This window comes from Phyllostomus discolor, chromosome X, assembly GCF_004126475.2.
Source record: "Phyllostomus discolor isolate MPI-MPIP mPhyDis1 chromosome X, mPhyDis1.pri.v3, whole genome shotgun sequence".
Taxonomy (NCBI): Eukaryota; Metazoa; Chordata; class Mammalia; order Chiroptera; family Phyllostomidae; genus Phyllostomus; species Phyllostomus discolor.
In genome coordinates this window covers 52,132,714-52,160,551 of record NC_050198.1, presented here as the reverse complement: position 1 = coordinate 52,160,551, position 27,838 = coordinate 52,132,714, and the positions used below count along the sequence as shown (strand labels likewise).

General features: G+C 40.2%; 1 protein-coding gene across 4 annotated transcripts in view; it reads right to left on the bottom strand.

The window, feature by feature from the left end:
* Positions 1-18,318: 18,318 nt before the first annotated feature.
* Positions 18,319-27,838, bottom strand: part of CHRDL1 (chordin like 1) — a 150,023-nt gene continuing 140,503 nt past the window's right edge. For 3 of the 4 annotated variants that reach the window (XM_036017157.1, XM_036017156.1, XM_036017158.1), the window contains exons 10-12: positions 24,582-24,749; positions 22,460-22,549; positions 18,319-18,790 (exon numbers count right to left, since the gene is read on the bottom strand). In XM_036017157.1, the coding sequence (XP_035873050.1) occupies positions 18,660-18,790; positions 22,460-22,549; positions 24,582-24,749 (389 nt within the window). In that variant the 3' untranslated portion in view covers positions 18,319-18,659. The remainder of the gene's footprint in view (positions 18,791-22,459; positions 22,550-24,581; positions 24,750-27,838) is intronic. The other variant, XM_036017159.1, reaches the window with a different exon arrangement.

Sequence of the window (27,838 nt, the reverse complement as noted above, 5' to 3'; positions counted from 1 at the left end):
TCCCTTATGGCCTTTTTTTAGAAGTCTATTTTGTCTGATATAATTATTGCTACCCCTGCTTTTTTTTCCCTGACCATTTGCTTGGAAAATTTCTTTCCAGCTCTTTACTTTCAGCCTGTGCAGGTCTTTTATCCTGAGGTGGGTTTCTTGTAATCAGCATATGTGTGGGTCATGTTTTCTTATCCATTCAGCTATTCTATGCCTTTTGATTGGAGCATTTAATTCATTTACGTTTAAGGTTATTATTGATAGGTACTTATTCATTGCCTTTTATGTACGTGTGTTCCTCTCTCTCTCTCTCTCTTTTCTTTTCTTTCCTTCAAGTAGTCCCTTTAGCATCTCTTGCAGAGCTGGTTTGGTGGAGGTGTATTCTTTTAGACTTCTTTTATCTGGGAAGCTTCTTATTTGGCTTTCTGTCTTGATTGAGAGCCATGCTGGGTAAAGTAGCTTTTGTTGAAGACCTCTGGTTCTCATTACTTGGAATATTTCTTGCCATTCTCTTCTGGCTTGGAGCATTTCCTTTGAGAACTCAGCTGTTAGCCTTATTGGGGATCCCTTGTATGTTACTTCCTGTTTTTCCCTTGCTTCCTTTAATATTCTCTCTTTGTGTTGAAATTTTGCCATTTTCATTATGATGTGTCTTGAGGTGGGCCTCTTTGGGTTCCTCTTGAATGGGATTCTCTATGTTTCCTGGATTTGTGTGACTTTTTCTCTCATCAAATTAGGGAAGTTTTCCATCATTACTTTTTCAAATAGTTTTTCTATCCCTTGCTCTTCTTCCTCTCCTGGTATCCCTATTTTACGGATATTATTATGTTTCATATTGTCTTGCATTTCTCTTAATCCCTCTTCATTCTTTCTGAGCCTCTTTTCCTTTTCTTGCTCTTTCTGTGTGTTCTTTTCTACTTTGTCCTCCAATTAGCTAATTCGGTGTTCTGCTTCATCAATCTGGCTTTTCATTCTTTCTACTGTGTTCTTCAGTTCAGAAATTGTATTCTTCATTTCCTCTTGGTCCTTGTTGATAATTTATATTGCCTTTTTCATGTTGATATAGTTTGCAGTGAGATTGTTGTAGCTTCCCTGTAGTTTCTGGTAGCTCATTGTTAGTTCATTGAGCTTCCTGATAATCATTGTTTTGAATTCAATATCTGATAGCTGAGTTGCCTCTGTTTCATTTAGCATTCTTTCTGAGGCTTCCTCCTTTTCCTTCATTTGGGGATTGTTTCTTTGTCTTCTCATTGTTTGTGAGACTCTTCTTTTAATCCTCTGTTTCTTAAATTGATCTGTTCTGGTTCCCTGTGATTATGGCACGAACTTTTGTGGTAGAATACCTGTGAGATTCAGTGGTACAGTCTCCTTCATGTATCCTGGTGTTCACAGCTTCCCTCTACTCTTTTTTGTGATCAGTTGGAGGAGTACGGCAAAATGTTTTAAGACAGCAAGGCAGTATTCTATGATATTTACATTAGCAGCCAGTAGAGAAGAGATGGGATATCCTTTAGCTATGTATAGTGTTAACCGTGATCTTCCACCCTACTATCCACATTTTAGAAAGGATTGAAAGAAGATAAGAGTATTATTGGGGAGGAAAGGATTGTGAGTTGGATCTAGAAAGCTTTGAGGCTGTGGGAGGTCAGATTCTGAGGTAGGGTGGGAATAAAGATTAATAAATAAGAGTAGTGTGTGAAAGAATAGAGACAACCCCCACAATAATAGAGTTCAGGAAATTGCGAAGTTGGCTAAGATCAGGGAGGGGTGTTGAGTAGTATTTACAATTGTATGAACTAGGTCATATTTACAGTAATATTAAAGCAACAATCATGTGGCAGAATCTATGAGATCTAGATAACAAGAATAAGGAGTATAGAACCTTGAGAGGTGTACTAATGGAACACAAATGAAGGATAGTAAATTATCAACACACTGTGACTGAGATAACAGGGGGAACCTATGAAATGACAGTATAACCAGCCAAGCAAAGAAGATTATACAGAAAAAAAAAGAATACCAAAATACTGTTAAAATAAAAAATGTCAGAAAGTGAGAAAAAGATAATACAAATTTGCAGTAAGCTGCAGGCTCAAAAAAAAGGGGAATAAAGCAGAAGATGGAATGCAGGAGAGATAAATTTGGAGTGGAAGGAATAATACTAGGATGAAAGGAAGAGAAACATAAGGAATTGAGAGATATAAAAATAATAAAAATTAAAAAATAAAAAGTCACTGAAAAAACAAGATAAAATCAAACCATCAAACAGCAACAACAGCCAAAGGGAAAAAAAAAAGACCAAAACAAAAAACAAAAACAAAAACAAAAACAAAAACAAAACCAGAAAAATCCTCTTGTTGGTTTCTAACTGGCCAAACCAGTTTTTCTGGTCTTGCTGGCTTCAGCAGGCTGAGGGGCATTTGGAATTCTTTTCACTCTTCCCAGTCAAAACTCAGTCAGTCCTTTGGGTGCTATCCCCAGGGCCTGTAGGCCCTCTCCCTAGAGCCAATCTGACTTCCCCCTGCAGGACCCTGGATGTGGGTATGGGCGCTCCCAAGCATGCTCTCTGGAGCTCACTTGTGGCAGTCTCCCAGGATCTGGCCCCGCAGAGCTCCTGTGCCTTTTCTGGGTTTAGGGTGCAAGCTCCGGGTATCGCCAAGGAGCGCGCACTTCCACCAATTTCCCCGCTGTGGCCTCCAGGAACCCCCGAAGCGCCACCTCCCTTCCGAGTTCACAGCAGGAGAGTCGGAAATCCTGGAGGGGTGTGTGTTCCCCTGAGTTCACTGCCACAGGCTCCAGAAACCCATGAATACCCACCCCATTTCCTTGTTCAGGGCTGTGGGGTCTGGGTCTTCCACAGATCCACACTCCCATCAGGCTGGGGACTGAGGCACATGTCCAGGCTGCCCCTGGTCACGCAGGCTGGGGACACTCCCAGAGCTATGGGTGGGTGCCTACAGCCCCTGCACGACTGTCTCCAGTCCAACTCCCCTCTCTGTGCCTTCAAGCAACAAGACCTCCCCTGGTGTTGCTCAACGCCCCCCCCCCCCCCCCCGCCCCCGGCTGTTGTCCAGCAAAGGAGCAGCGGCTCCACTCTCCCGGGTGCCCTGAAGCAGACCCAGGAGCACCGGGCCTGGGGGCTGCAACCCCCCTTGGTCCCTGCGCTGATCCCTGGGTCCCTGTTGTCCTGAAACAGTCTCCTTACCGTCTGGTTTTTTAATGTCCGCTATAATTTTTGATGTCCCGTTTTCATAAATGTTGCGATAACCTAGGCCCCTTGCTGTGTTTCTCTGCCTACCCGCGAGTTTCTCTCCCCTGCACAGAGGAAGGGGATCATGCTCCCCCCAACAAAGCCACCATCTTAGGACCCAAAAAAGACATTTAATTCTTTTATCCATCTTGAGTTTATTTTTATTTATGGTGTAAGTTGGTGCTCAAGTTTCAGTTTTTTGTATGTAGCTGTCCAGATCTCCCAACACCATTTGTTGAAGAGTCTATTTTTATTCTATTTTATGCTTCTGCCCCCTATGTCAAATATTAATTGACCATAGAAGCTTGGGTTTATTTCTGAGCTATCTATTCTGTTCAATTGATCTATGTGTCTGTTCTTATGCCACTACCAGACTGTTTTGATTATAGTGGCTTTGTAATATAGTTTGATGTCAGGTATGGTGATCCCACCTACTTTCTTCTTCTCTCTCAAAATTACTGCAACTATTTGGGGTCATTTATGGTTTCATATAAATTTTTGAAATTTTTTTTATATCTGTGAAATATGTCATTGGTATTTTAATAGGGATTGCATTGAATCTATAAATTGCTTTGGGTAATATAGACTTTTTGATTATGTTAATTCTTCCAATCCATGAACATGATATATACTTCCATTTATTTGTGTGTTCCTTAATGTCTTTCTTCAGTGTTGAGTTATATCTTCTTCATGGATTGTTCCTGTAAGTATCTTATAGTGTCCTCCTTTGTGTCTTTTTATTGCCTTTGTTTTGATATCTATTATGTCTGATAGGAGTTTTGCTACTCCAGCTTTTTTTCTCAGGTTCCTCTGCTTGGAATGCTTTTTCCCATCTTTTCACTTACAGTCTGTGTAGATCTTTTATTCTGCAGTGAGTCTTTTGTAGAATGCATATGTGCAGGTAATATTTTCTTATTCATTCAGCAACCCAATGTCTTTTGATTGGAGCATTTAATCCATTTATACTTAAGTTGATTATTTAGATGTACTTATTCATTGCTATTTCCCCCTTTGTTCTTGTGTTCCTCTTTCTCTCTTTCTCGTTCTCTCTCTGTCTCATTATTTTTCTTCATCCTCTTAAAACAGTCCCTTTAGCATCTCTTGCAATGCTGGTTGGTGGAGATGTGTTCTTTTAGCCTTATTATTATTATTATTATTATTATTATTTTGGTTTGGGATGTTCCTTACTTTGCCTTCCGTTTTAAATGAGAGTCTTGTAGGATAGGATAGCCTTGGTTGCAGGCCTTTGCTTTTCATAAGTTGGAATATTTCTTGCCATTCCCTTCTGACTTGTAGTGTTTCTGCTGAATAAACAACTGATAACCCTATCAGGGCTCCCTTGTAGTTATTTACTAGTAGTTATCTAGTAGTTATTTCTCCCTTGCTGTCTTTAATATTCTCTGTCTCTAAATTTTGCCATTCTTATTGTGACATGTCTTGGAGTGTGCCTTTTTGGATTCATCTTGAGTCAGGCCCCCTGTGCTTCCAGAACTTGTATGACTTTTTCTCTCATCAAGTTAAGGAAGTTTTCTGTCATTACATTTTCAAACAGGTTTTCTCTGTGTTGCTCCTCTTCTTCTCCTTCTGATATTTCTATCACATTTATGTTATTACTTTTAATGTTGCCTCCCCCCACCCCCAATCCCTTAAACCCTTTTCATTATTTTTGAGTATTTTCATTTTGTTGCTCTGTCTGGGATTTGTTTTTTCTACCTTGTCTTCCAGCTCACTGATTCAATCCTCTTTGAATTCCTTCTACTGTGTTCTTTAGTTCAGAAATGGTATTCTTGATTTCCTCCTGGCTCTTATTGATAGTTTTTATGTCCTTTTGCATGCTGATGTTGTATGCAGTAAGTTCCTTGTAGCTTCCCTGTAGTTCTTTGTAGTTCTCACTGAATTCATTGAGCTTCCTTATAACCATTATTTTGAATTCTGATAGTTTACTTGCCTCTATTTAATTTCTCACTCTTTCTGTTGATTCTTCCTTTCACTTTGATTTGCTGTTGTTTCTTTGTCTTCCCCTTTTATGAGACAGGCTTCTTGTTTGTTTTTGCTTCTTAGATTGATCTACATTGACTCCCTGTCTCTGTGGAATGGCAGGAGACCTGTGGGAATCCTTGGAGAAGTCTTCATCTCCTGAACTCAATGCTCTTGGGATGCCCTTTTTGCCACTTATGTTGGATCTCTGGTTGTAATTGGGTTTTGATTGTTGTTGGGTCCTTCTTTGGTGGATCTTTCCCTGTAGCTCTCTGACTGAGTGTCACTCCACCCACCATATCTTGTATGCTGTTGTGCAGGTGCTTCCAGAACAAAACCACACAGACCAGAAAACAAAGCCACACCTGCAAAAATAACCCTCACCCATAACCACACTATCAACAGCAAATGATCCAGAATTAATAAGGGTGTCAAGAGATTAAGACTATTATAAGAAAAAAGAAACAAATGTGAGATGACTAAATAAAAATGATTTTGAGAGGGTAGAGGGAGGAGCAATAATAAGGGTAGGGAATCAATGAAAGGCAAAGAGAGAAAGTAATTTTTACATCATGAATAAAAAGGAAATCAAGAAGGCAGAATGGAGCAAGAGAAGGGAAATATATAGTATTAGGTTGAAAGAGAAAATAAAAAAATAAAGTGAGAGGGATAAAGAAAAAGGGAAAAGTAACTAAATAAATAACAAAGATAGGAACCAATTGGAGAAAAAGATCCACTACAGCACTATCGACAAAAAATGAACTAAGATTAATATAGGTGGGAGTAAGAGGTAATAAAGAAAAAAAAAGAAAAGCTTAAGAGATGTCTATAGGAAAGGTAAGTGATTTTGACATGATAGAGGGAGAAGGAATACTAAGAGTGAGAGCAAAAACCAGGCTAAGACAGGGAAAAATCAAAATTTGAGATGAAATAAAGAAAGGGCAGGAGGAAGGCAGAATGGAGTAGGAGAGGGAAATGGTAAATTTTGAGATTTGAAATACTGAAATAGTGAAGATGTAGGGAGGAGCAAAATATGAAATTTGAAATAAACTATAGTATAAAATCTAGTGACTTAATATGCACAAACTTGAAGGGCAAAAATGAATGTTAAAAAACTATGCAGGAGAGAAAATATTACAAATCATGAAGAATACCATGGTGGATTTCATCTTGGTAGCATATGGTATTTACCACTGTTTTTTTATTTCTGGATCCTCCTTTGGTGATGTCAGATGGGGTCCCAATCTGTCTTTTGGCAGCCTTTCCAAGACTGCTAGGGATCCACTGTCTGTGGCTAATTCCTTCAGTTGTTAATGTAGTCACTCTGTAATCAGCACTCAGGGTAAGGCAGAGCAATTCCTGTGGGTGGGGCTATTGCCTCCCCTCAGACTGATGCAACTTGGATGGGAGTGGTCTGCCTGAGCAAGATGTCTCCTGCTGCTTGAGAGGTGACTGACTCAGCACCAGGATCCTGGCGGCTGGTCTCTCAGGTCTCTCTCCAAAGCCACCATCACCAGTCTCTCCTCAAGCATCTCTAGAAGCCCAGGGTAAGTGGCTGCAAATGAAAATTCATTGGCCCTTTCAAAGGCTCTCTGAGTCTCTAGCTGCCTATGACTGGCAGAGAGAAACCCTGCTGCTTTTCGCAGCTGGACATTATCTGGTTACTTTTTGGGCTGTGGTGCTGTAGTCTGGGGAACCCAGGTTGAGGTTTAAACCCCACACTTCTCAGGGGGAACCTCCTGGCCACTGAAATATTCCTCTGATATGTCAGCTGCTGCCTGTAGGTGCCCAGCCAGCCCTCTAGTGCCTCCTCTGAACTCCATACCAGTTACTTTGTGGTGAAGCTGTTTCTTCTGTCTGTCCTTGGTTATAAGGCTTTCCCCCTGCTATTGTTCAGTTATTTATTCTGGATGATTTCTCCACAATTTAATTATAATTCCAGATTGGTCCTGGGAGGAGGTTAGTGTAGCCTCCACTTAGTCCTCTGCCATCTTGGATCTGGTCATTGTGGTTTTAATTTGCATCTGTCTGATGGCTGGTGATGGTGAGCATCTTTTCATATGTGTATAAGCCATTTGTATGTCCTCCTTGGAGAAGTATTTATTCATGTCTTTTGTCCATTTTTTAAATTGTATTGTCTTCCTGGTATTGTCTTCCTGGGAATCAAACTGGCAACCCTTGGGTTCCCAGGTCAGCCCTGAATCCACTGAGCCACAGCAGCCAGGGCTATTTTTTAAATAATACCTGCATTGAGACATAATTCATATACCATAAAATTCACCCTTTTAAAGTACACCAGTAAATTGTTTGTAGTTTATTCAGAGTTGTGCAGGTCTTCTGTATTAATCCTCTTTGGGGAAATGTATTCTTTTGTATTTGTAACAGTAGTCAAACTATGGTTAATCACCTATTGTTTGTTATCTCTGATCCCAAACATCAAACCCTGAATGTTCATTTCACCAGCTTCCTCCAGTGATGGTCTTTGTAGAAGCCACTCAATTGAGCATTTAGGATGGCTCCCTGAAATATGAGATTTTTTTTTCATTTTTCTTTTGTCAGCTATTGACTAGCCCTATCTAGACCTCCTATGGAAATTACATTTGTGAGGTACATGGGTGAGGTTCCATTCTACCCTGTTGGGTTAAAAGTATATTTAGTATGAAACATTCAAAGACATTAAACTTCTTGTTTCAACCATTTCTTGTAATAAAGACAGTGGCTTTTAATTTGAGTTCATAGTCCTCAGGTTAACCAGGAAGTTATTGTGAGGGATCTGTAAACTTATCTGTGAATGAGGTTTTGTCTTTATTTTGAATAAATATATCTTGTACATATTTACTACTATTCCTAAAACATTGATGGCTGCTATTGTGATTAATAAAACAGAGAGCCTTCTAAACATATACTGAATTCTTAAAAACTTTTTTCATTATATATTTTCTTAGCATATATGGAAAATACAACTATTATTGTGGGATAATCAGATAACATTTTGATCAATGAGAGAAGTCACATAGACTCCAAAAAACTGAGGAGCCACTGATGGATCAAATCAAGTTTTAGTAGATTATCATTTGGTTGGTACCACTCCAAAGAGCCAAACCCCAAATGTTCTCCAGCTTCTTCCAGTGTTGGAAGGCACTCAAGGAGAAATAAGAGGGTGATGAGCACCAGGCGTGGAGACCGAGATATAGAAGTGCTGCCAAATATGTGACCAAGACCAAATATGTGTATTTCTTTGTTGGAAGGGCAAGGGCATAGTCATCTGTACCCCCAAACTTGAGCAGACTACTTTAGGCTTTATTTCCTTTTGAACTTCTTTCTTTGCTTTGTTCTTTCCCAGAACCTTCTTCTCCTATACTTCCTTGCAAATCTTTCCTATTCTGTCAAACCCAGATTCCCACTTTATATCCAAAGCTATTAAATAAGTTCAAATTGTCTTGTGTTTTTCTGGAGAGGTTCCCTCTCCACAGTTGCCAGAATGTGTCAATATTCTTGGAGCTTGTCCTCAGTTTCCAAAATTTCAGGGTATCCCACAATGCATTGCACAGGTCTCGGCTCTGACTTCAAATGCACAATGACCTTTTCCTTTCAACAAAACACACTCCTCCTTCCCATTCATTGCATTGCATCAGAACCTCTCAAGTCCGTTCCAAGCATCCCAAGCATCCCACTGACTGAGGCTCGGAGCTAATATTTGATTCTTTCCAATCCCACACCATGTGATTGAGCCTTTGTTTTAGATCCAGGAGAGTAATTATACTCAGACTGGGTCTCCACTAGCAAAAGCAAAATAGATATTTGAGGAAAAAATTGGCCTGTCCCTGCAGAAGGGGGTTTTAGGTTGCCTGACAACCAGTTGATGGTCTCAATTCTCTCTGCCTGACATGACCTCAGGGCCATAAGTGGCTACTTTCCTTGGCATTAACAAGGCAAATGTTCAATGACTTCAGTTGTTTGAGAAGAGGCCATATCTCAAGAGGTATGAATTTGGCTGAAAACTTTTCTGCCTTTCTCCAACTTCTGTCTGACTGACACCTAGTGGCATGTTGGGGGGTAGAAGGTAGGAGTGGTATATTGGGTGTAGTCAATAAATAGGCGCATTGTCTGCAAAGAATTTAAAAACTATAATAGAACTGACTAAAATTTGGTAAGATATTTATTATTATGTTCTGGCATTTCTAAACAGTGTTAGTGATAAAATACATTTTGGTATGCCACTATCCCCACTCCAGCAACTAAGTGGTTCCTTCATCCCCTTTGGAGAATCATACTTGCAGTTAACTTTTCAGAAAATACTTCAGATTCGTATCTCTTCCCTCTATCAAAATTTCCTTGCTGTGTATTCTATAGCCTTAGGTTTCTGCTATTTTCTTTGGTGGACTTTTGTTATATGGGAGGACTTATAGTGGGTACCCAGCTCTCCCAACCAGGAGCACCTGCATTGTAACAGGAGTCACCTGAAGGATCAATGTTGTAGTCCAACACTTGTTCAAACTCTTTTAAAGTATTGAAACTCTGTTTTTTTAAAGATATGTTTATTGATTTTAGAGATACAGGAAGGGAAAAAGAGTGAGAATAACATCAATGTGAGAGAGAAACATCAATTGGTTGCCTCCCAGTCATGCCTGACCAGGAACCAAACCTGCAACCTAGGTATGTGCTCTGACTGGGAATCAACTCTCAACATTTTGGTGTGTGGGACAACACTCCAACCAACTGAGCCACGCCAGCCAGGGCTGAAACTCTGTTTTCAAACAAAATATGTGTGAAACCCTAATTTCTAAGTCTTCTTTAAGCCTTATCCTCAATGTTATTTTCTCAGGTTAATCTTCCTTTTCCTTTCATGATGAGCACAAATTTTTATGGCCTGCATTCTGATAACACCTTGGACTTGCCCTTTAATACCACCTATCACAGTTGAAATTACCTTATTCAGTGTCTATATTCCCTGGTAGGCTATAAACTCTGCATAGGCAGATACAAAGTCTCTCTTATTTACCATCAGAACTCCAGAACCAAGATACATAGTACCCAGCCCTGTGTAGGTGTCCCATAAATGAATGAACAAATGAATGGAAGCCTTCCTGTTACTATAGGCTATAAGTAAATGAACATGGAAAATAGCCCTGGCACATGTCACACTATGGGATTTTATTGAAATTATGGCAAACAATAATATTGATTGTTTTCCAGAACAAAAGTGTGTTCAACCAGGTTTTCCTACCTTTTAGCCATATGATTACATTTTAAAACTAAATACAGCAGGCATGACTCCCATTTTCTACTGAGTAGATTTATTTCTCCTTTCCTTGACATGAAAATCTTGCTCTTGCTAAGTCCTAGCTGAAGTTCTGTAGATATATCCCCTATTCTTTTCTATACCAGGACCCTGAAAGTCTTCTCCTTTTTAGCTATCTCAGGTTGGCACATCTTTCAAAACCAGGCTCAGGTTCCATTTTGTGCCTGAAATAACCCAAGCATCACTGCGTTCATTTTACTAAAGTTCAAGAACAAATAGTTCACCTAATTAAAAAAAATGGAATTTACTGCATACTTGCTATGTGCCAGTCACTATCATGACCCCTTCACACTAGTATCTCATTGAAGTCTTACTGGGATCCTGTGAGGTAGGGACTCTACTTATCCCCACTTTAGAGATAAAGAGGTAAAAAAGATGTAGAAAACAGGGATAAAGGGAAAGAAATGTGAATCATTTATAACTATTAACTCCTTGTCTTCTCTTGGTTTCCTGATGGGAGTGGACTTCATACTATGTTTGACTGCAAAGTTGTTATCAATTTTGGTGATGATTGCAGGACTCAAAATAGCTAAAGCCCTTCTCCAGTGTTTCTTTTCTCCTGATGAAGCCATCTCTCTACACAGACACATTCCTGAGTTTCTGAATTTGTTTCTGAGTGCCCCTTCCTATGGCTGGCATATGACCAAGGTCAAGTGAGTGCAGATGAACAGCATGGAGAGTCCAGACAGCCACATAGACAGCTCTCAACAACACTAGTAGACAAGTACTCCCCCTTTGCACCAGGGTGTTTGCTGCCATGGGAGCTACTAGTTCCCACTATAAACACAGCCAAACCTGGGCATTTTAGAGATGTACCAGGTTCAGAAGTAAAAGGAGAAGGCTGGAAAAGCAGGAGTCGCATCAGTGCTGGCTGTTTACAAGTTGTGGAGGTAGGGACTGTAGATACTCAGGAAGGAAATGTAGGTGTGGCTTGCTTACTTTGTGCCTCCCACTGCCCCCAACCCCACAACCATACTCACAACATACATGCATAATTCCCTCCTATTGTCTCCATTCCCAGAAGGTTTTCACTCACTCTAGCTGTGCCTGTAATTTTATAACTAGGAACTCATTTTGAGGGTAATAAAGAGTAATATAATCCCAGCCCTGGCTTGCATCTCAGTGGATTGAGCGCGGGCTGGGAACCAAAGTGTCCCAGGTTCGATTCCCAGCCAGGGTACATGCCTGGGTTGCAGGCCATGACCCCCAGCAACCGCACATTGATGTTTCTCTCTCTCTCTCTCTATCTCCCTCCCTTCCCTCTCTAAAAATAAATAAATAAAATCTTTAAAAAAAAGAGTAATATAATCTTTACATGCGAAAAGGTACCTGAGGGTTAAGCAACTCTTATGTACTTCACTAATCTTGCTTCCTTCTAAATCCTAAATAGATTCCCCAAAGGGATTCAGTTTCTGATTGTCGAGGTCACTTAAGTCAGGGTCTAAGGTTCTTTGTGAAGCAAGGCAGGCATGGGATCTGCAACACTGGATGTAAAGGGTGGAATGATAGTGCTGAGGACCAAGACAGTGCAGATGAAATAGAGAGGCAACTGTCAAGTTCAAACTTTGTCTTCTTTGAAATTTTGTTTAGAGCCCACTCCTTATGACCTCTCACCCATCCCATCCAGAAAAGTGAAAGTCCCTGCTCACTCCTCTCTCCTCGCACCCTGCCCTGACCACCAGGTCTGAGTTTAAGCAGGCACTAACTAGCACTATATATAACTTGGCTCTGCTCAGGGTTCAAAAAGCTTGTGGGGAGTGGTCTGGGAATCTGAGCATCAAACAGAATGATATTTCTATAAGAAAATTCATGCTGGAATTTAACTATTTGGTCAATACTTCATTCCCAGATTAGGGATTGCTTATACCTGGAAGCAAGTCATAACTCCTCTCATCTACATTATCTTGAATCCAGGCCTCAAGTATCTTCTATTGTCCATTTTGTGAAGGTGTCATACACACCATGTTGAAGTCTAATTCTTCATACATAGAGATAGAAAAAAGTATTGTAATGTGTACTATAACTATTCTAAATATTGCATTACAGAATATAAGTAGTATATGTAGAAATATAGATACTACTTATCATGCACACTATTGAGTTCTTAGTAAGAAGCTTTCACAGTTGTGAGGCCTATATGATAAATGCAGGGACTTTTTGATTTAAGCACTAAAAAATCCAATATTTCTTAGTTTTTTTTAAAAGATATCTTATGGCAAATTATTTTGCAGTGCAAACACTTTTTCATTTGGATTTGTTAATCCAGACTTTATTAATTTTCCTTAGAGTGGGGCAGAGAGAAAATGTCCTGAAGGAAAATTGCCTGGCTCTGGGTATTTAAGTAATCTCTGTACTGCTTTCTTTCACACTGGGGAAGGAATCTTATCAGATTAACTTCATTTAGCAAATATTTATTGAATTTCTAGCAGTGATGGGCACTGGGTCCCTGCTGTCTTGTAGCTCCCCAGTCTAATCAGAGAAACTGTGTCTTACTTCATATTTTTACATATAATGACAAGTAAAGGTGAATGCTCTCAAGGTCCTCATCTCTAAAATAGGTTCGATAATGGCACCTATCATACAGGGCTGTGGTGAGGATTAACTGAGAAAACATGCATGTTTATTGATTACTACAATAATTGGCACAGGGTAAATGTTTGATTGTTATTTTCTAGGAGCACAGGCATGAGGGGGAAAAACTAACTATGTTTGAAAGAGGTGGGTGAGGTCTTAGATGTCAAAGACTAGTAGGTGTTCATTAAGTAGAGATATCAGGGGGTGAATATTCCAGGCAAAGGGAGTTGTGTGCAAAGGCACAGAAGTACTATGGGCATGGTAAGTTCCAGGAGGATGGAGTTGGGAGGATACAGTACACAGGAAGAAAGGGAAAACTGTGGCAAACTAGGAGAGGAGCAGTAAGGCTCCGCAGAGGAGGAGATATTTTGACTGGGTTTTGAAGGATGAGCAGGAGTTTCTCAGACAAAGAAGAGGGAAGGACATTCTAATGGTGAGAAAAGCATATATAAAAACAGAAGTTGTAAAGTGTATTAAATACAGAGGTGGGCAAAAGTAGATTTACAATTGTGAGTATATAAAACCGCGTTGATACTTGTGTTATTATTATATTAATCTCATATTAATTATAAACCTACTTTTGCCCACCTCTGTATTTCAGAAACTGTATGCTATGCCTGGAACTCTGTTTTCAAGGGTTCATTTCTCCCACATGGAGGTTTCAGAGGTCCTGAGCTTGTTTGCCAGACTGGTGGAATGGGTCTTCTGAAGTCACTTTGCAGAATAAAGGATTTGGTAGGGAATGGGAGCAGTACATATCCACCAAAGGGGAAAGGAATTGGGGAGGCAGTCTTGTGTTTGTCTCAGAGGCTTACACTCAACACAGTTTCTGCATACTGACAACTGAGCTCTGAGAAGAGGGCTGAAAGGAAGACATGAAGGACCTGTTTCCATGAAAAAAAAAAAAAAAACAACAGGAAAGTCTGAGGTACAAGGAGACCCTGTTTTGGTCTACATAATATACACTCAAGAACTATGTGTTAACTGGTTTAATGTACAGTGGCCATGTATAACATTACAGATGGGGGGAGGGAGGAGGACAGTCTCTCTACTTGTGCAAAGGACACAGCACCAGTGGGGAACGTTGAGGATTCCAGAGTACAACCACTATGGTGGCACCTCTAGGCCAGCAAAAGGAGCACCCACCATCAATATCATAGCTGGTAGTGGTGGTGAATGCCAGGAGATGTATGGTGATGGAGGCAGTGGGCAATAATTTTTTCTAGCAGCACCTATCACAGAAGTGGGCTAAACCAGGAAAAGAGTAAAAGGGTCGGTAACATGTGGTAGCAGCAGAAATTGTCCTTGGGGTTTCCTGGGAATTACTGGGGTGGGAGGGGAAAGACTGCAGAGAGAAAATGATCCTGCAAGATGAGATATGAGCAAAGGTCAATAAACATGGCCTTATATTTAAAAGGTCATTTACAATTTTTCTTTTTTAAAAGATTTATTTATTTTTAGAGAGAGGGGAAGGGAGGGAGAAATAGAGGGAAATAAACATCAATATGTGGTTGCCTCTTGGTGCACCCCCTATTGGGGACTGGACCTGCTACCCAGTCACATGATCTGACTGGGAATTGAACAGGTGATCCTTTGGTTTGCAGGCTGGCACTCAGTCCACTGAGCCACACCAGCCAGTGCAATATTTCAATTACAGTTTATAGTCAATATTATTTTATATTAGTTTCATGTGCATAGCATAATGGTAGGCAATCATACACTTACTCTATGTAGTGGTACCCCAATTTTCAAGTACCCACCTGGCACTATACATAGTTGTTACAATATTATTGACTCTATTTCCTATGCTTTACATCCCTTTGACTAGTTTGTAACTAAGGAGGGATGAACCAGCCTAGATCAGAAATGGAGCAGATCAAAACTCCAGTACTGACTAGTAGGAGAGCACATTTACAGGACTTGGTACAATCTGGATTTGAGTGATCAGGGAAAGGGAAGATGGCTGATGGAGCCAAGGTGTCTGGTTTGAGTTATGTGTGACTCCCCCAATGAAGTGGGAGTAGTATTGAAATTTATAGTCTACCATTCCTATAGACAGTATGTTTGATATTAAAGAGACCAAACTAACAGAATTGAGGGGAACAAGTTTCAGCTAAATCACAATAAGGGGTTGGCAAAGGCCAAAAGTCTGTCCAGGTTTTGGGCCAAGAATTGTAAGTTTTATGGCTCAGCATGGGGGTATGACTTCTCATGCACCTCACACAATAGGTTAACCCTCTTTTTCCCAATAATTTCAATATTTTTCTTTCTATAGGACCCCTCCCTGCAGCATCAGACATGGCCAAATAGCTCCTATACTGAAGGCAAAAGGCTTTCTTTTGACCTCCTATTCTTCTCCAGTTACTTCCTTATCCTTTTTCTCCACTCTCTGTAACTAAGATTCTCCAAAGAGTTGTCTTTAACTGCTACCTCCAATTCCTCATCTCCCTACTCACTTCTGGCCTGTGCTTCTATCACTCCCCCAGCATTTCACCACCAGACTTGTGTTGCTAACACTGATGCATACTTTATTGTCCTTATGTTATTTGACATTACAGCTCTCTTATATCTTGGCTTCTGTTATAGCACAAATCTAGTTGGTATTAGGGGTTTGAGGGAATACAATTTGGATATACATATGTGACAAAACTCTTACCCTGCTCCCTATACAAATCTACTACAAAGGAGAAAACCAGAATTGAAGCCCTCTTGAAATTCAAGTCAATGGCATTCTGTCACCAATCTCTTAAATGTCTTGGCCTGAAGGGAAGCCAGAAATCAATGACCATTTTCAGTGACATGCCATTCTTGAACATCCATGGCCAAAAAATGAATGCTCACTGTACACTAGACACTATTATAGTCACTTTATATACATTGAGTAAATTAAACCTCACTGTAAGGCTGTAGGCAAAGGAAAATGGTACCACTATTATCCCCCATTTTATATTTGGGAAATTGACAAATGGCTTGTAAGTGCCCAGCTGGGATTAAAAACCAAGGCAGTCCAACTATAAAGTTCCCTCTCTTAGCTGTTATGCTATAGTGTGTGTATGTTGGGTGTGGGTATCAACCTGAGTGAGAAACAGCCAGGTCTACTTATCACCTGTTACCCAGTCCAAGATCAGCATTGTCCAGAGTCAATCACTTATACAGCCATTACCACACATGTGCTTTTCAAAATTTACTTTTTTATTAATTTACAAATTCAGAAATACAGTGACTATATATATAAGTACCACATTTAGGTACATGTCCTGTGGTAAGAGTGAAAGGATAATGCTGTTACATTACCCTTAATTGTTCACATGAGTTAACTATATAAGATAGCTACAACTGCTAAATAGTACTTATTTTCTTTGTTATTCCAAGTATTTATGATACAAATAAATACACAAGAAGAACCGCATCCATTCCTTTCTACTAACTATAGGTGCTTGGCTGCTTCTTCTTGTCTTCTGTTCCCTACAGAACACCAAACACTGGAGACTTTCTATGTTGGCTCAGCACAGTCCCCCAGCTCCTGCTTCATACAGCACTTTGGAAAGGTGTCTTATCACCTGGGGGTAGGAATCTATCTAGGAAACTCTCTGGGTGTTCCCTGAAGATTGAGCTTTCAGAGAACACCTGGGCAGGAAGGCTTTGGGGTGAGTCATCAAGAGGGGGAGATCACCACTTTGCTGCAGGATCGGTTACTTTTTTCCACACTATGGAAATACTGTGGCCTTTCATCCCTGGATGTCTTACCTCCCTTCTGTGAGGAGATTGTGTGTAAGGGGCTGGTGAGTGGCTGTCCCATGAAGGCCTGGCCATAAAACCCCTGTGTCTCTTTCATGAGAACTGACTCCTTAATGCCAACTTGCCATAAGACTGAACTTTTTATATTTTTCCCTATTGCTATCAAATACTCTAGTCATAGAGTGTGAAATCTTGGATTTCCAGGTCCTTAATATTTTTAAGTACTCACTAGAATTCATTCATGTCCTTTAGAGGAGGTAAATCTAAAAGGCAGGCTTGATATCTTTCTGATGGAGAATTTATAGTTTTCCCACAGAAATAATTTCTAAAGCCAGACCTCAAAATGGATAATTTATGCTCTGGTATTGGGCTGCAAATAGACATTTTTGGACCAGCCTTCTCTAGGATCCATGATTGAAATCCATGCTTGGTGGGTGAGATAAGAATGGCAGGAAAGTTTATGATAAAGATCAATATCAGAATTACCATCTTCCCAAATAAGCAATAATCCTCCTAAAGGAAGAGCTGACACTCAGAGGGTCATGAAGACTGAGCCCCTGTATGAAGAAAAAATCTCTTGTAATTGGAGAAGAGAAACTGCCCTTTTAAGGAGCTCCTGGAGTTTAATCATTTCACCTAAATTTTTGAACTAGAGAACCATGGTCTCAAGAAAATTGGTGAGTATTGTGCTATTAATTGGTGACTGTTACTGACTTAAAAACACAAAAATGGACTTGTTGATGTCTGTCAACTTCTTTGTTCAACAATCATTTGTCTAATATGGATTCAATTTCTGAAAATATTAGCCAATTCTAATTTCTTTTTTTTTTAAATTTTCATTCTCACCACTTCTTTTTTTTTAAGATTTTATTTACTTATTTTCAGAGAGGGAAGGGAGGGAGATAGAGAAAGAGAGAGAGAGAGAGAGAAACATCAATGTGAGGTTGCTGGGGGTTATGGCCTGCAACCCAGGCATGTACCCTGGCTGGGAATCGAACCTGGGACACTTTGGTTCCCAGCCCGTGCTCAATCCACTGAGCTACGCCAGCCAGGGTTCAATTCTAACTTCTTTATGGAGGCCCAGTAGGTTCATGGAGAGAAGGGAAGTGGTATCATTAGGGAAAAGTTATTTACCACTTCAAAGTAAATGCAGTCATAGCATGATATCCTTATAGTCCACCCTGCCACCATAATTGGTGACTTCAGCAACCTCATCACAGGCCCAAGGGCAGAGCATTCTGTTCACAGTCCCTTATTTATTCTCTTGGGTACCAACAACTGCCAAGCTACTTGGGAATCAGGACAAGGAAAGAAGGGGAGAGTCTTATGTTGGCCTTGCCTCATAATAAAGGCTGTACTCTAGTGTGTGTGAGAGAGAGAGAGAATTTTTAAGAAAGAACACAAGACATTCTAAAATTTGAAGAGTATAATTTTATACAAATATTTTCTCTGTACTACAGAACTCCTGCTAAGAAGCAATTCCCTTCTCTTTCTTTCATTGGAATAACTTTCTGAATAAAAACCCAGGGGTTTTGTTTACTCTTTAACCTGTAAAGAAATGTGATTCTCCTAGAACCTAGAGAAAAGTTATGGTGCTCCATTTATCTTCTTCCTACAAAGAATTCGACTTATCTAGTCTCTTTGGAGAAGGTGTTTAAGGGATGACACACTATTCCACATAAAGGAGCAAGTTATGCTGTGCATGGCATGAATAATCAGCTGCATTTGAGTTTGGGTTTTAGAGCACTGCTGATTTAAGCAAAATACGCCTGCAGTCCAGCTGCAGCTTGAGTTTGCTTGCTTTACCCTATTCAATACTGTCTGTCTCATCTAACAGTGACCCTTTTCAGACCTTTCCAGGTACAGAATTTTCACCAAATCTTCAAGCTCTGTTCTGCACACACGACTTGAACACATCTGGCTGATCTGAGCTTCTCCTTCAGTGAATATCTTCCACTGGCCTAAAAGGCAAACACAGAATGGCCTGGATATGTAACAGGTAAGAAGGGACAATTAGGAGTACAACCAATATCCCCAATCCTTCCCTACACATGCATTGACCCACCAGGGAAACTGGGATACAAATGTCAGGTGGTTTCAACAAAACGGCCCCAAAACACTTTTCTAGGGGCTAACATGGAAAACGGGCCATGGAGTTTTCATTTCAAAACATAGCATTTGTAAGAATCCAAAGAATAATACATAACTGACTCCTCAAGAGTAAAATTTAAGTATCGTTCTTGGAAATTTTACAGTACATTTAACATTTGCAAAATGCTCCATTATCAGATTGCTGCTACTTAGGTAGTTCACACGGGACCAGGTCAAATGAGGCAGTTTGGAAAACAATACCTGTTACATTACTGGGGCTTTGCTTACTTTGGGGGGCCCAAGTGTTGTTTGGGTTACTTGATTATTTACTGCTGTTTTCCTTTCTTTTTTTTTAAATATTTTATTTATTTATTTTTAGAGAGGGAAATGAGGGAGGGGGAGAGAGAGAGAGAGAAACATCAATGTGCGGTTGCTGGGGGTTATGGCCTGCAACCCAGGAATGTACCCTGGCTGGGAATCGAACCTGGGACACTTTGGTTCCCAGCCCGTGCTCAATCCACTGAGCTATGCCAGCCAGGGGTATTTACTGCTGTTTTCTCTATTCCTGCCAACCTTTGTTCAAAACTGCTCAATTCTACTTCCTGATATGCCTGCAGCTTGTACTTACCTCCTCCTCAACATCCCTCAATCCCCTCCCATGGCTCCTTATAGAATTCCAGTGCACTCCAGATAAACAGGGCTGTACACCTTCTATTCCCTATTTTCTCCTCTCCCTCCATGGAACTGCACACACTTCAAAAGTGTCCTTGTCATATTCTCTATCCCACATTCTGTCATGCTAATTGAGCAAGCATTTTTGAGTGCACACTCTGTGCTGAGCACTGGAAATGTCTCCATGTCTCTGGTCCATTCCTTTTCTAACTTTCCTGGTCCTTGAGAGTGGCAAGATCTTTCTTTTCCTGCTATCAGCTTGTCCTGTCAAATAATTTACATAACAAACTGCCCATCTCTGATAGCCTCTTAAGTCTTCTTTTATTCCTACACTCAGTGTCACACCTAGAGCGCTCCTAGTTCAAAGTTAGTAAGTGCCTTTTAATTCAGGAGCTATGTTGAACCTCTTCTTTTTTTAACTAGCCACATAAGTACATGACCCCCTCCTTTACAGACTCAATTTCTTAGTTCCTATTTCTTTATTTTATCCAACTCAGTGAAAAGGTAGGAGAAAAAAGAAGAGAAAGGTAAGGAACCAGTTTTTACTGAAGGCCTACTCTGTGTCAGGATCTGAGGGGCACATTATATAAAAAGGCCAGGATTGTTCTTTGTACCCAGATGACTCTTCAGGATCCTCTCATTACCCACTTCCCTCAGCTGCACAGTTTGAAGCACATGCCATCTTACTTCCATTATACATCTCAAACCCTGTTACTAGCAGAAAGTTTGTTTAATCTTTCAAGTTCCCCAGTGCCTAGCAAAGTGCTGTGTTCACAATATGAACAGAAACATATTCTTTGAAATTTTGCTATGTATAATGCACACTTTTCCCCCCAAAATTTTTTAGGGAAAAATAAGGATGTGCATTATACATGGGTACTACTAATTCTGTATCTATATAAATGTTTTAAAGTCTTTATTTTTATGCATTAAAAGTGTAACTCTAGAAAGCAATGATGATATCTACATGTAAAAATAATACCCTGGAATATGATAATTGGTTTTCTATGTAAATATAAATAAATAACTGAATTAAAAAATTAAAACAAAATATTTTTTTCCTGAAAGTTTGGGCCAAAAACATGGGTGTGCATTATATATGGCAAAATACGGTTAATTGATAATTTCAAAAGTCACATAATTGATCTTAGGATCCTAGACTTGATATCCTTTATTCCTTATTCACATGTAAGTACTCCCAGCTCCTCCATTTTAATTTTCCTATATTCCAGTTTATTGTCTGTCAGTCTCCGGCAGAACAAATAGCTGATCTCATCAACCTTATTTCCAGAGGCTAATGGGATACCTCTTCTCAGATGGCTCTTAAGCATCTTAGACTGAAGATGTTTCAAGTGAAACTCATTTTTCCACTAATACCTGCTTATTCTTCAGTTTCTCATCGGTAAATGGTATTATAATTCACCTAGTCTATAAAGTTGTTAATATTGGAATCATTCCAAACTCATTTCTCTCTTTGATACTATTCCTGATGATTTAATCTTAGATATGTCCATCACAGTGACCTCTGCTCCCCTGCCTAACAGACTTAATACAGTCTGATCACTTCCTATTTCAGACTATCACCAGTTCTTTCACTAACAGTCCAACACTCCACACAGCAAGTGACTCTTTCTATTAAACATATCTGAATGCACCCCTTTCTTGCTTTAAAATCTTCACTGGGGTTCTCTGGTCTGGAGATCAAGTCCACCCTCTTAGCATGGCATATTGGGCTCTATAGAATCTGCCTTATTGAAGTAGGTGCTTAATAAATCCATCTCACAGCCAAGAGACATCTTTCCAAAAACACTAGTTTGATATCATTACACTGTAAGTTCAGAGCAGCTACAAAATGCTACTTGCCTAATATCTGAACTTCTCACTGGTTTCTTTCAGGCCCTCTGACTAATTCCTAACTCCAACTCTTGTCATTTTTCCCAGTACCCTATGTGGTCTTTGTAATTGTTCCTCACTCATACCCACCCACACCTACATCCACACCCACACTTCTTGTTTGTTCCTGTCTGAGTCTTCTCTTCGGCTGCACTCTATTCCTGGACTGATTCCCTGACCTGTTGCCCAGTCACACCCTTCTCTTTTAAATCACACCTCCTCCAACTAAGCCCACCTGGCTCTCATCTCATTGTTCTTCACAGATTCCCCTGAGCACTTAGGTATTTAACTCCTGAGAAGTATACTAATTCATAGTGAAGGCATTTTCATGTTCTGTCTCGCCCATTAGAATTCCCTGTGGATAGATATTTTGTTTTGTTTGTTTGTCTTCAGAAGTGCTCTGCACCCCCCAGTGCCTAGCAGTATGTGGTCCCTAGGCTCCATCTAGTGTAGGAAGTGGGAGAGTTACAAGTATGCTTGAGTGCCTGAATGCTTTTAAAGAAACATTACCACACAGGGGCAATTCCAAAGACCCAAACAGAGCTTTGATACAATTTAGGAATTGATATGCATTCATCCTCTCTCTGTCTCATCCCCACCACTGGAGGACATAATCCTTCCAGACGTGAAGTCTCCATAAATATACCAGATCTGGAATCTTGTGAGCTTTCTTTAACTATCTTGAAACCCTGAGTTTAGCAATTTCATTAAAGATATTCAGGAAACCATGATATGGGGTAGCTATTCTCAACTACATCTGAATTTGTATTTACCAGGTCCAGGCTTTTCAGTTCACATCCAGACACCCCACCCATTCCCTGCTAAGTCACTAGAGGAGAGATAGAACATCCTCTAATGTTGATATTGAACATTGCTAATATTTCCTGAGAACACAGAGGGACTTTACTTGGGGCTATGCTCCATTGAAAACTGGATGTGTTTTCCACAGAAGAGTAAAGAGAGGTACCACTTACTTAGGGTTGTCCTGGTCACAAGCTTGAAGTGATGGAGCTCATCGAACATCCTCTTGGAGATCTTTTCAATATGGAAATGCTGGAGGATGCCTGGGCCAAGCAAAAAGTGGAGCAGGTGGTTAGGTGCTCTCTATCTGGAACCCATAGCCCCTTTTTCTGCTTGAGCTGAGCATATCATCTTATTACTGGGGCTTAGTAGTATTAAGCTGTGCTGTATAATGTGCTTAATCAGGAACTTGGATGGCTCAAGTGCTATAATTAACTCCATTTGTTTTCTTGGCTCACTGGGCTCCCCCTGGTTCTTCAGAGGATGGTAATAAGGGGAAATAGTGCTGCTGGCCATGGGAGCTCCTCCTAGGGAAAGCCACATACAATCAAACATGGGTGCTGGTTGGAGCTTCTGCAGCCAGAGGCATTATTAGAAATTCTGTCCTTGCCCCAAGTCTGGGTAGACAATGTCCCTGCCAAACCACTGGGCAGTCCTCATGGCTAAGCAGTGAAAGACAGCAGTGGGATTGCAAACAGGTTATTTGTGTAAATGGAGAAGACATTCTTGTTCTTGAACTCACCAAAAATCATATTTTCCTTTGAGCAACAGGCACATCTCCTTTAGATTTTTCTTATAAAAATAAGGAGGATCCATAGTCTCAAAATTTCCTCAATAGCTTTTATCAAAATAACATGTAAACAACTGAAAGTGCCATTGAAGTAAAGGAGCACCATGTTATCAGCCCACTTAACTAATCCTCAAGAGGTCTACAAGGAGCAACGTAAATGAAGCCTGGGTTTTTCTCTGTACACCATGCACACACCTGGATTACACAGCACTATAACAAGGTTATTTAGATGTTACATTAGCAAGTTGAAAAACACCCACACAGCTCTGTGGGGTGTGAGATGTTCCTTGACGAATAGTGTGCCTACTGCTAGGGAGATCAACAGAACAGTGCTTAGTCCTAGGTGGCCAGTTACAGAGGAGCTAGGGAGCTAGAGACTAAAAATCAACATTCTTAAGTATAGAGCAAAAAAATGTGGACAAGAAACATTTGTGCTCTAGCATATTTTTAAGGGGCAGGGAGGAACTCTTTCAAGAACAAAAGGTGGTAATGCAAAGGGAGAGAAAAAGCCCCCAAATACTAGTGCAGTTATTTCTCCAAGTATGGTCCAAGTACCATCTGCATTAAAATCACCTGGCTACTGGTTAAAAATTCAAAAGTCCAGAACTACACAATGCTACTGAAGTCACATTTCATGGGTAGGGGTAGGGAGCTGCATTTTAAACCACCTCCTTGCATGATGCTGAAACATACTAGAGTCTGAGCCTTATGCAGGTGCCAGTAGAAGAAAGCATGTGCATGATTTTCCAACTGATCTCACCTCTACACTTGGATTCCTAGAAAACTTGACCAGACTAGACCAGTACTTGTCTTTTATGTATGGAATGGTTTGAATAGCTGTAGGATTATAGTGAGCAACAATGTGACTTTCTATAGTAATGTGAATAATCAAAAAGGAATTGGACAGCACGACTGGCATTGTTCTTACATTAAGACCATAATCTTGAGGGTAGGGATGATGTTTTAAGTTTGTTTTACCCCAGAGTATATAGCATGATTCAAGAAACTTTGCTTCCTACCAAATGAATAGATTTTCATGTTTGTGGAGCTTTGTGTTGAAAAGAATGGTAAACTACAGTTTAATAGTCTGCAATCCTGACCACACACTAGAATCACCTGTGGAGCTTTAAAAAAACACCTCCGCCCAGGCCCCACTCCAAATCAATTAGTCAGAATCTCCGGGGGTAGGTCCAGACATTTGGTATTTAAAAAAATGTCCCAGATGATTCTGATGGCAGCCAGGATTGAGAACCACTCCTCTAGCCTTGGTTATGTAAGAAAGACAACAAACCCCAAGGGTCAATGCTTACTTTTTAGCTCAAGCTAAGCTTAAAGTTAAAGGCCATAATAACAACTGTATTAGTCATGTGTTAGTTTCTAAGCAATCAGGACATATTCTGACCCAAACAGAGAAACAAGTTGAACCAAAATTAGGGTGAGTTCTTCCCTCCTTACCTGTGTCCCCTTTACAAAAAAAACAAACAAAAATTAATTGTTTTGCTCACCTTTTTGAATGGTCCAAACATGGACCTCAACCTGAGGTGGTCTCTCTGTCTCCAGTGCTATTTTTCTGGTAGTCTCCCCATCCTCCATGAACACAGATTCATATATGGGCATTGATTCTTCTCCACAAAAGTAGCCTTTGCTGTCAAAGCTTTGGCCTGGAAGTTCTAGAATCAGGAAGCAGGTAGAGTTTTGTCACTGTTTTCCAAAATTAGAAGCAAACGTCTGCATTTATGCATCTCATTGTTTGTAACACCACATACTCATCAAAAGTGAACGATCAACAAAAATATTATTACAGAGAAGTTACACCCATATTTCACTGTGTCAGCTTAGGCTGCCCCTATAACAGCCACCAAATCACAAAGGAGCACATGACCTTTAACGTAAGTCCACATGATGACAGAATCCGTAGTTCTGCAAAACACTGGCCCACAAACTAAAGTGGATCCACCAATCACCCCATAAGAACTGGACCTCTATGAGGAGAAAGAATGTGGCTAGGTACAAATCTCTTAGGCAATTAAGGGAACATGGGATTTTCCATGCTGGGTCAGGATTATGGTCTGTCCAGCTCAGTGTTACCAAGAGAGACACAGGGAATGGTCTGAAAGAGGGCCTCAGTTACCTTCACTAACATCACTTACACTTAGAAAACATCTATAACATTCATTTATGTGTATATACTTGCACAAATAATCTATCCAAGTTGGCTTGACATTTCTGAATGCTTTTTGATTTGTTTGTAAGGGGAATGATAGTACCAAATCAACACCACTGCCAAAAACTAGATATCAGATTAGTCATATAGCATGCTATGCCAAAGAGTGGTTGGGAGACGCAAAAATATTGGTCAACTCCCTCAACTATGGATCATTTAAAATACAAACTAAACTTGGATTTTAGCTTCCAAGCATAAAGTTACCACCTCCTGATATTCATCTTTTCATTCCACCCTCCTCATTCCTCAGCCCCCTACCAAGAAAAGTTTCTCTTGTTTGGTTATTTGTGAGTTAGTTATTTTGCTGGCCCCTCAGTGCTCTCCTCAGTGCCCTCCTGAGCTGTGTATTTAAAATGTACACTCAAACCCAGAACAGCAAAGAGAAGCCATGGACACTCTGAAAATTTTTAATAAGTACAGAAATCATTTGTAAAAGTATCTGATACAAGTGTTGAATGTTGAGTACTTTGGATCTGTGACTCTAATTAGGAAGATCACTGTTAGCCATTAGGACACATTTGGACTAGAGATTGTAATCAAATTGCTATTGCATGTCTGTTACTGACCTGGTTATCTTTCCCACTCCCACTACCATATTGGCACAGTGAGGACAAAACTAAATCTCTTGATGATTCCAGGTTGGACTACTCAATTTATAGATTATCCTACATCAATATTCCTTTCTTCTTTAGACCTTCCTTTTAGTTACTCAATTACTTGGTAGGCCATTCTAAAAAAGGTGATATATTAGGTATTTAAGGGGTGTGCTAGCATGTTCAAATGGGTGAAGGGGGAGGAGATTACTAAATGCACAGGGACTTCTATGTATATAAGTATCACCTTTAGAGTGAGAGCTGAGTTCATTTGCTAAATTTTGCTCACCAGCTTAATACTGGCTATGGCTATAACTACCATATGAAATCCATGATGGTACTGGAAGTACGTATAATATGCTAAAAATTCTCCCAGTGTCCTGAAGAGTCATCTATACAAAACCCCCTTCCCCTCCAAGAGATTAACTCATTCACTGGGAGGAATCTATAAACAACAAAATCCATTACTGATCCAACACTGGCTGGTGCTTGAAAATGTTAAGTGTAAACCAGGGGTGTCAAACTCATTTTCACCGGTGGCCACATCAGCCTCGAGGTTGCCTTCAAAGGGCCAAAATAATTTTAGGACTGTGTAAATGTAACCACTCCTTAACTGTTAAGGAGTTGAAATTACATTTGGCCCTTTGAAGGCAACCATGAGGCTGATGTGGCCCCTGGTGAAAATGACTTTGACACTCCTGGTGTAAAGTGTCTCTTGAACTGCTTACTTGGGAATATCCTCCTCATTAAACCTCCAACTGAAGGTGCTTTCTGATCACTCCATGTTCACTTACTTTCATTTCCTTTCAGGGAAGTATGCCATGCATGAAGTCATTTCTGGCTATTCCCACTTTCCAGTGGAAATGCTCCTGTCCTGAGCCCTCCAAAACTATGAAATTAAGAAACCTTTTCCTTACGGAAGTGGTGATGACCGATGAGGATGTTTTAGCAAAGCCCAGAAAAGTTTTGTCTTAACAGGGGCTTTTTATGCTGTAATCCCAAAGGAGGTATAATTATGGGAATTCCTGGTATTAGAGTACAATAGTGGGGTGAGAGGAGAGTTGGGGAATATTCATTCAGGAAGTGGAAATCCCACACAACCCTGTAGGTGGCCACTTATATGTCAGGCAAGGCAGCTTCTACCATACCAAAGGAAAGAGAAAGGTGAAATTCACATCATTTATTGTGGCCCTAGTTTGTTATTGAAGGAGCCTGGAATCATTTGTTATAATGAATCTTTTGGCTGTATCATCAGCAAATTCTGTCTCTTTTCCCTTCTCAACATGAAAAACTGAATTTACTGTTCTCTTTTCCCGATCAATCATTTTCCTCCACAATCCTTTGTTCCTTTTCCTCTGTCATGTGTTATTTTCTAAGAAGCTGGTGATGTCATGATCTTACCATTTCTCACCCCTTCACATCATTAGGACCCTACTCAATATCACTTCTTCAGAGAAGCCTTCCCTGACAACTCTTTTGAAAATGCCACCCCCTCCCTATTCATAATCACCTGGCTGTATTTATTTTTCCTTCACAGTATTCATCACAATGTAAAATTACCTATTGGTTTGTGTTCATTGTCTTTTTTCTCCCACTAGAATGTAAGGTAACCTTTTGTCTGTCTTGTTCATCTCTGTATTCTCAGTGCCTACAACAGTGTCTTGCACACAGTAGGCACATAATATGTATTTCCAGATTGAATGCATGAACAAGTTCATGCCCCTTGATGCACTGAAGTTGCTGAGTACCTGCAGCTGGTGCTCTGGCCTCTGGGTAATAACTACTGTTAGGCAATTTGACTATCAGGAGTCATTCAATATGCAGACACCAATGTCTGGTTCACTGAGAGACAGTTAAACAGAAAGGAACAGAAACTCTCTCCTTCCATGTTGCTCAATCTCCACACACCTGAGTGGGAAAGCAGCTTTTTCAGAGAAACATGTTT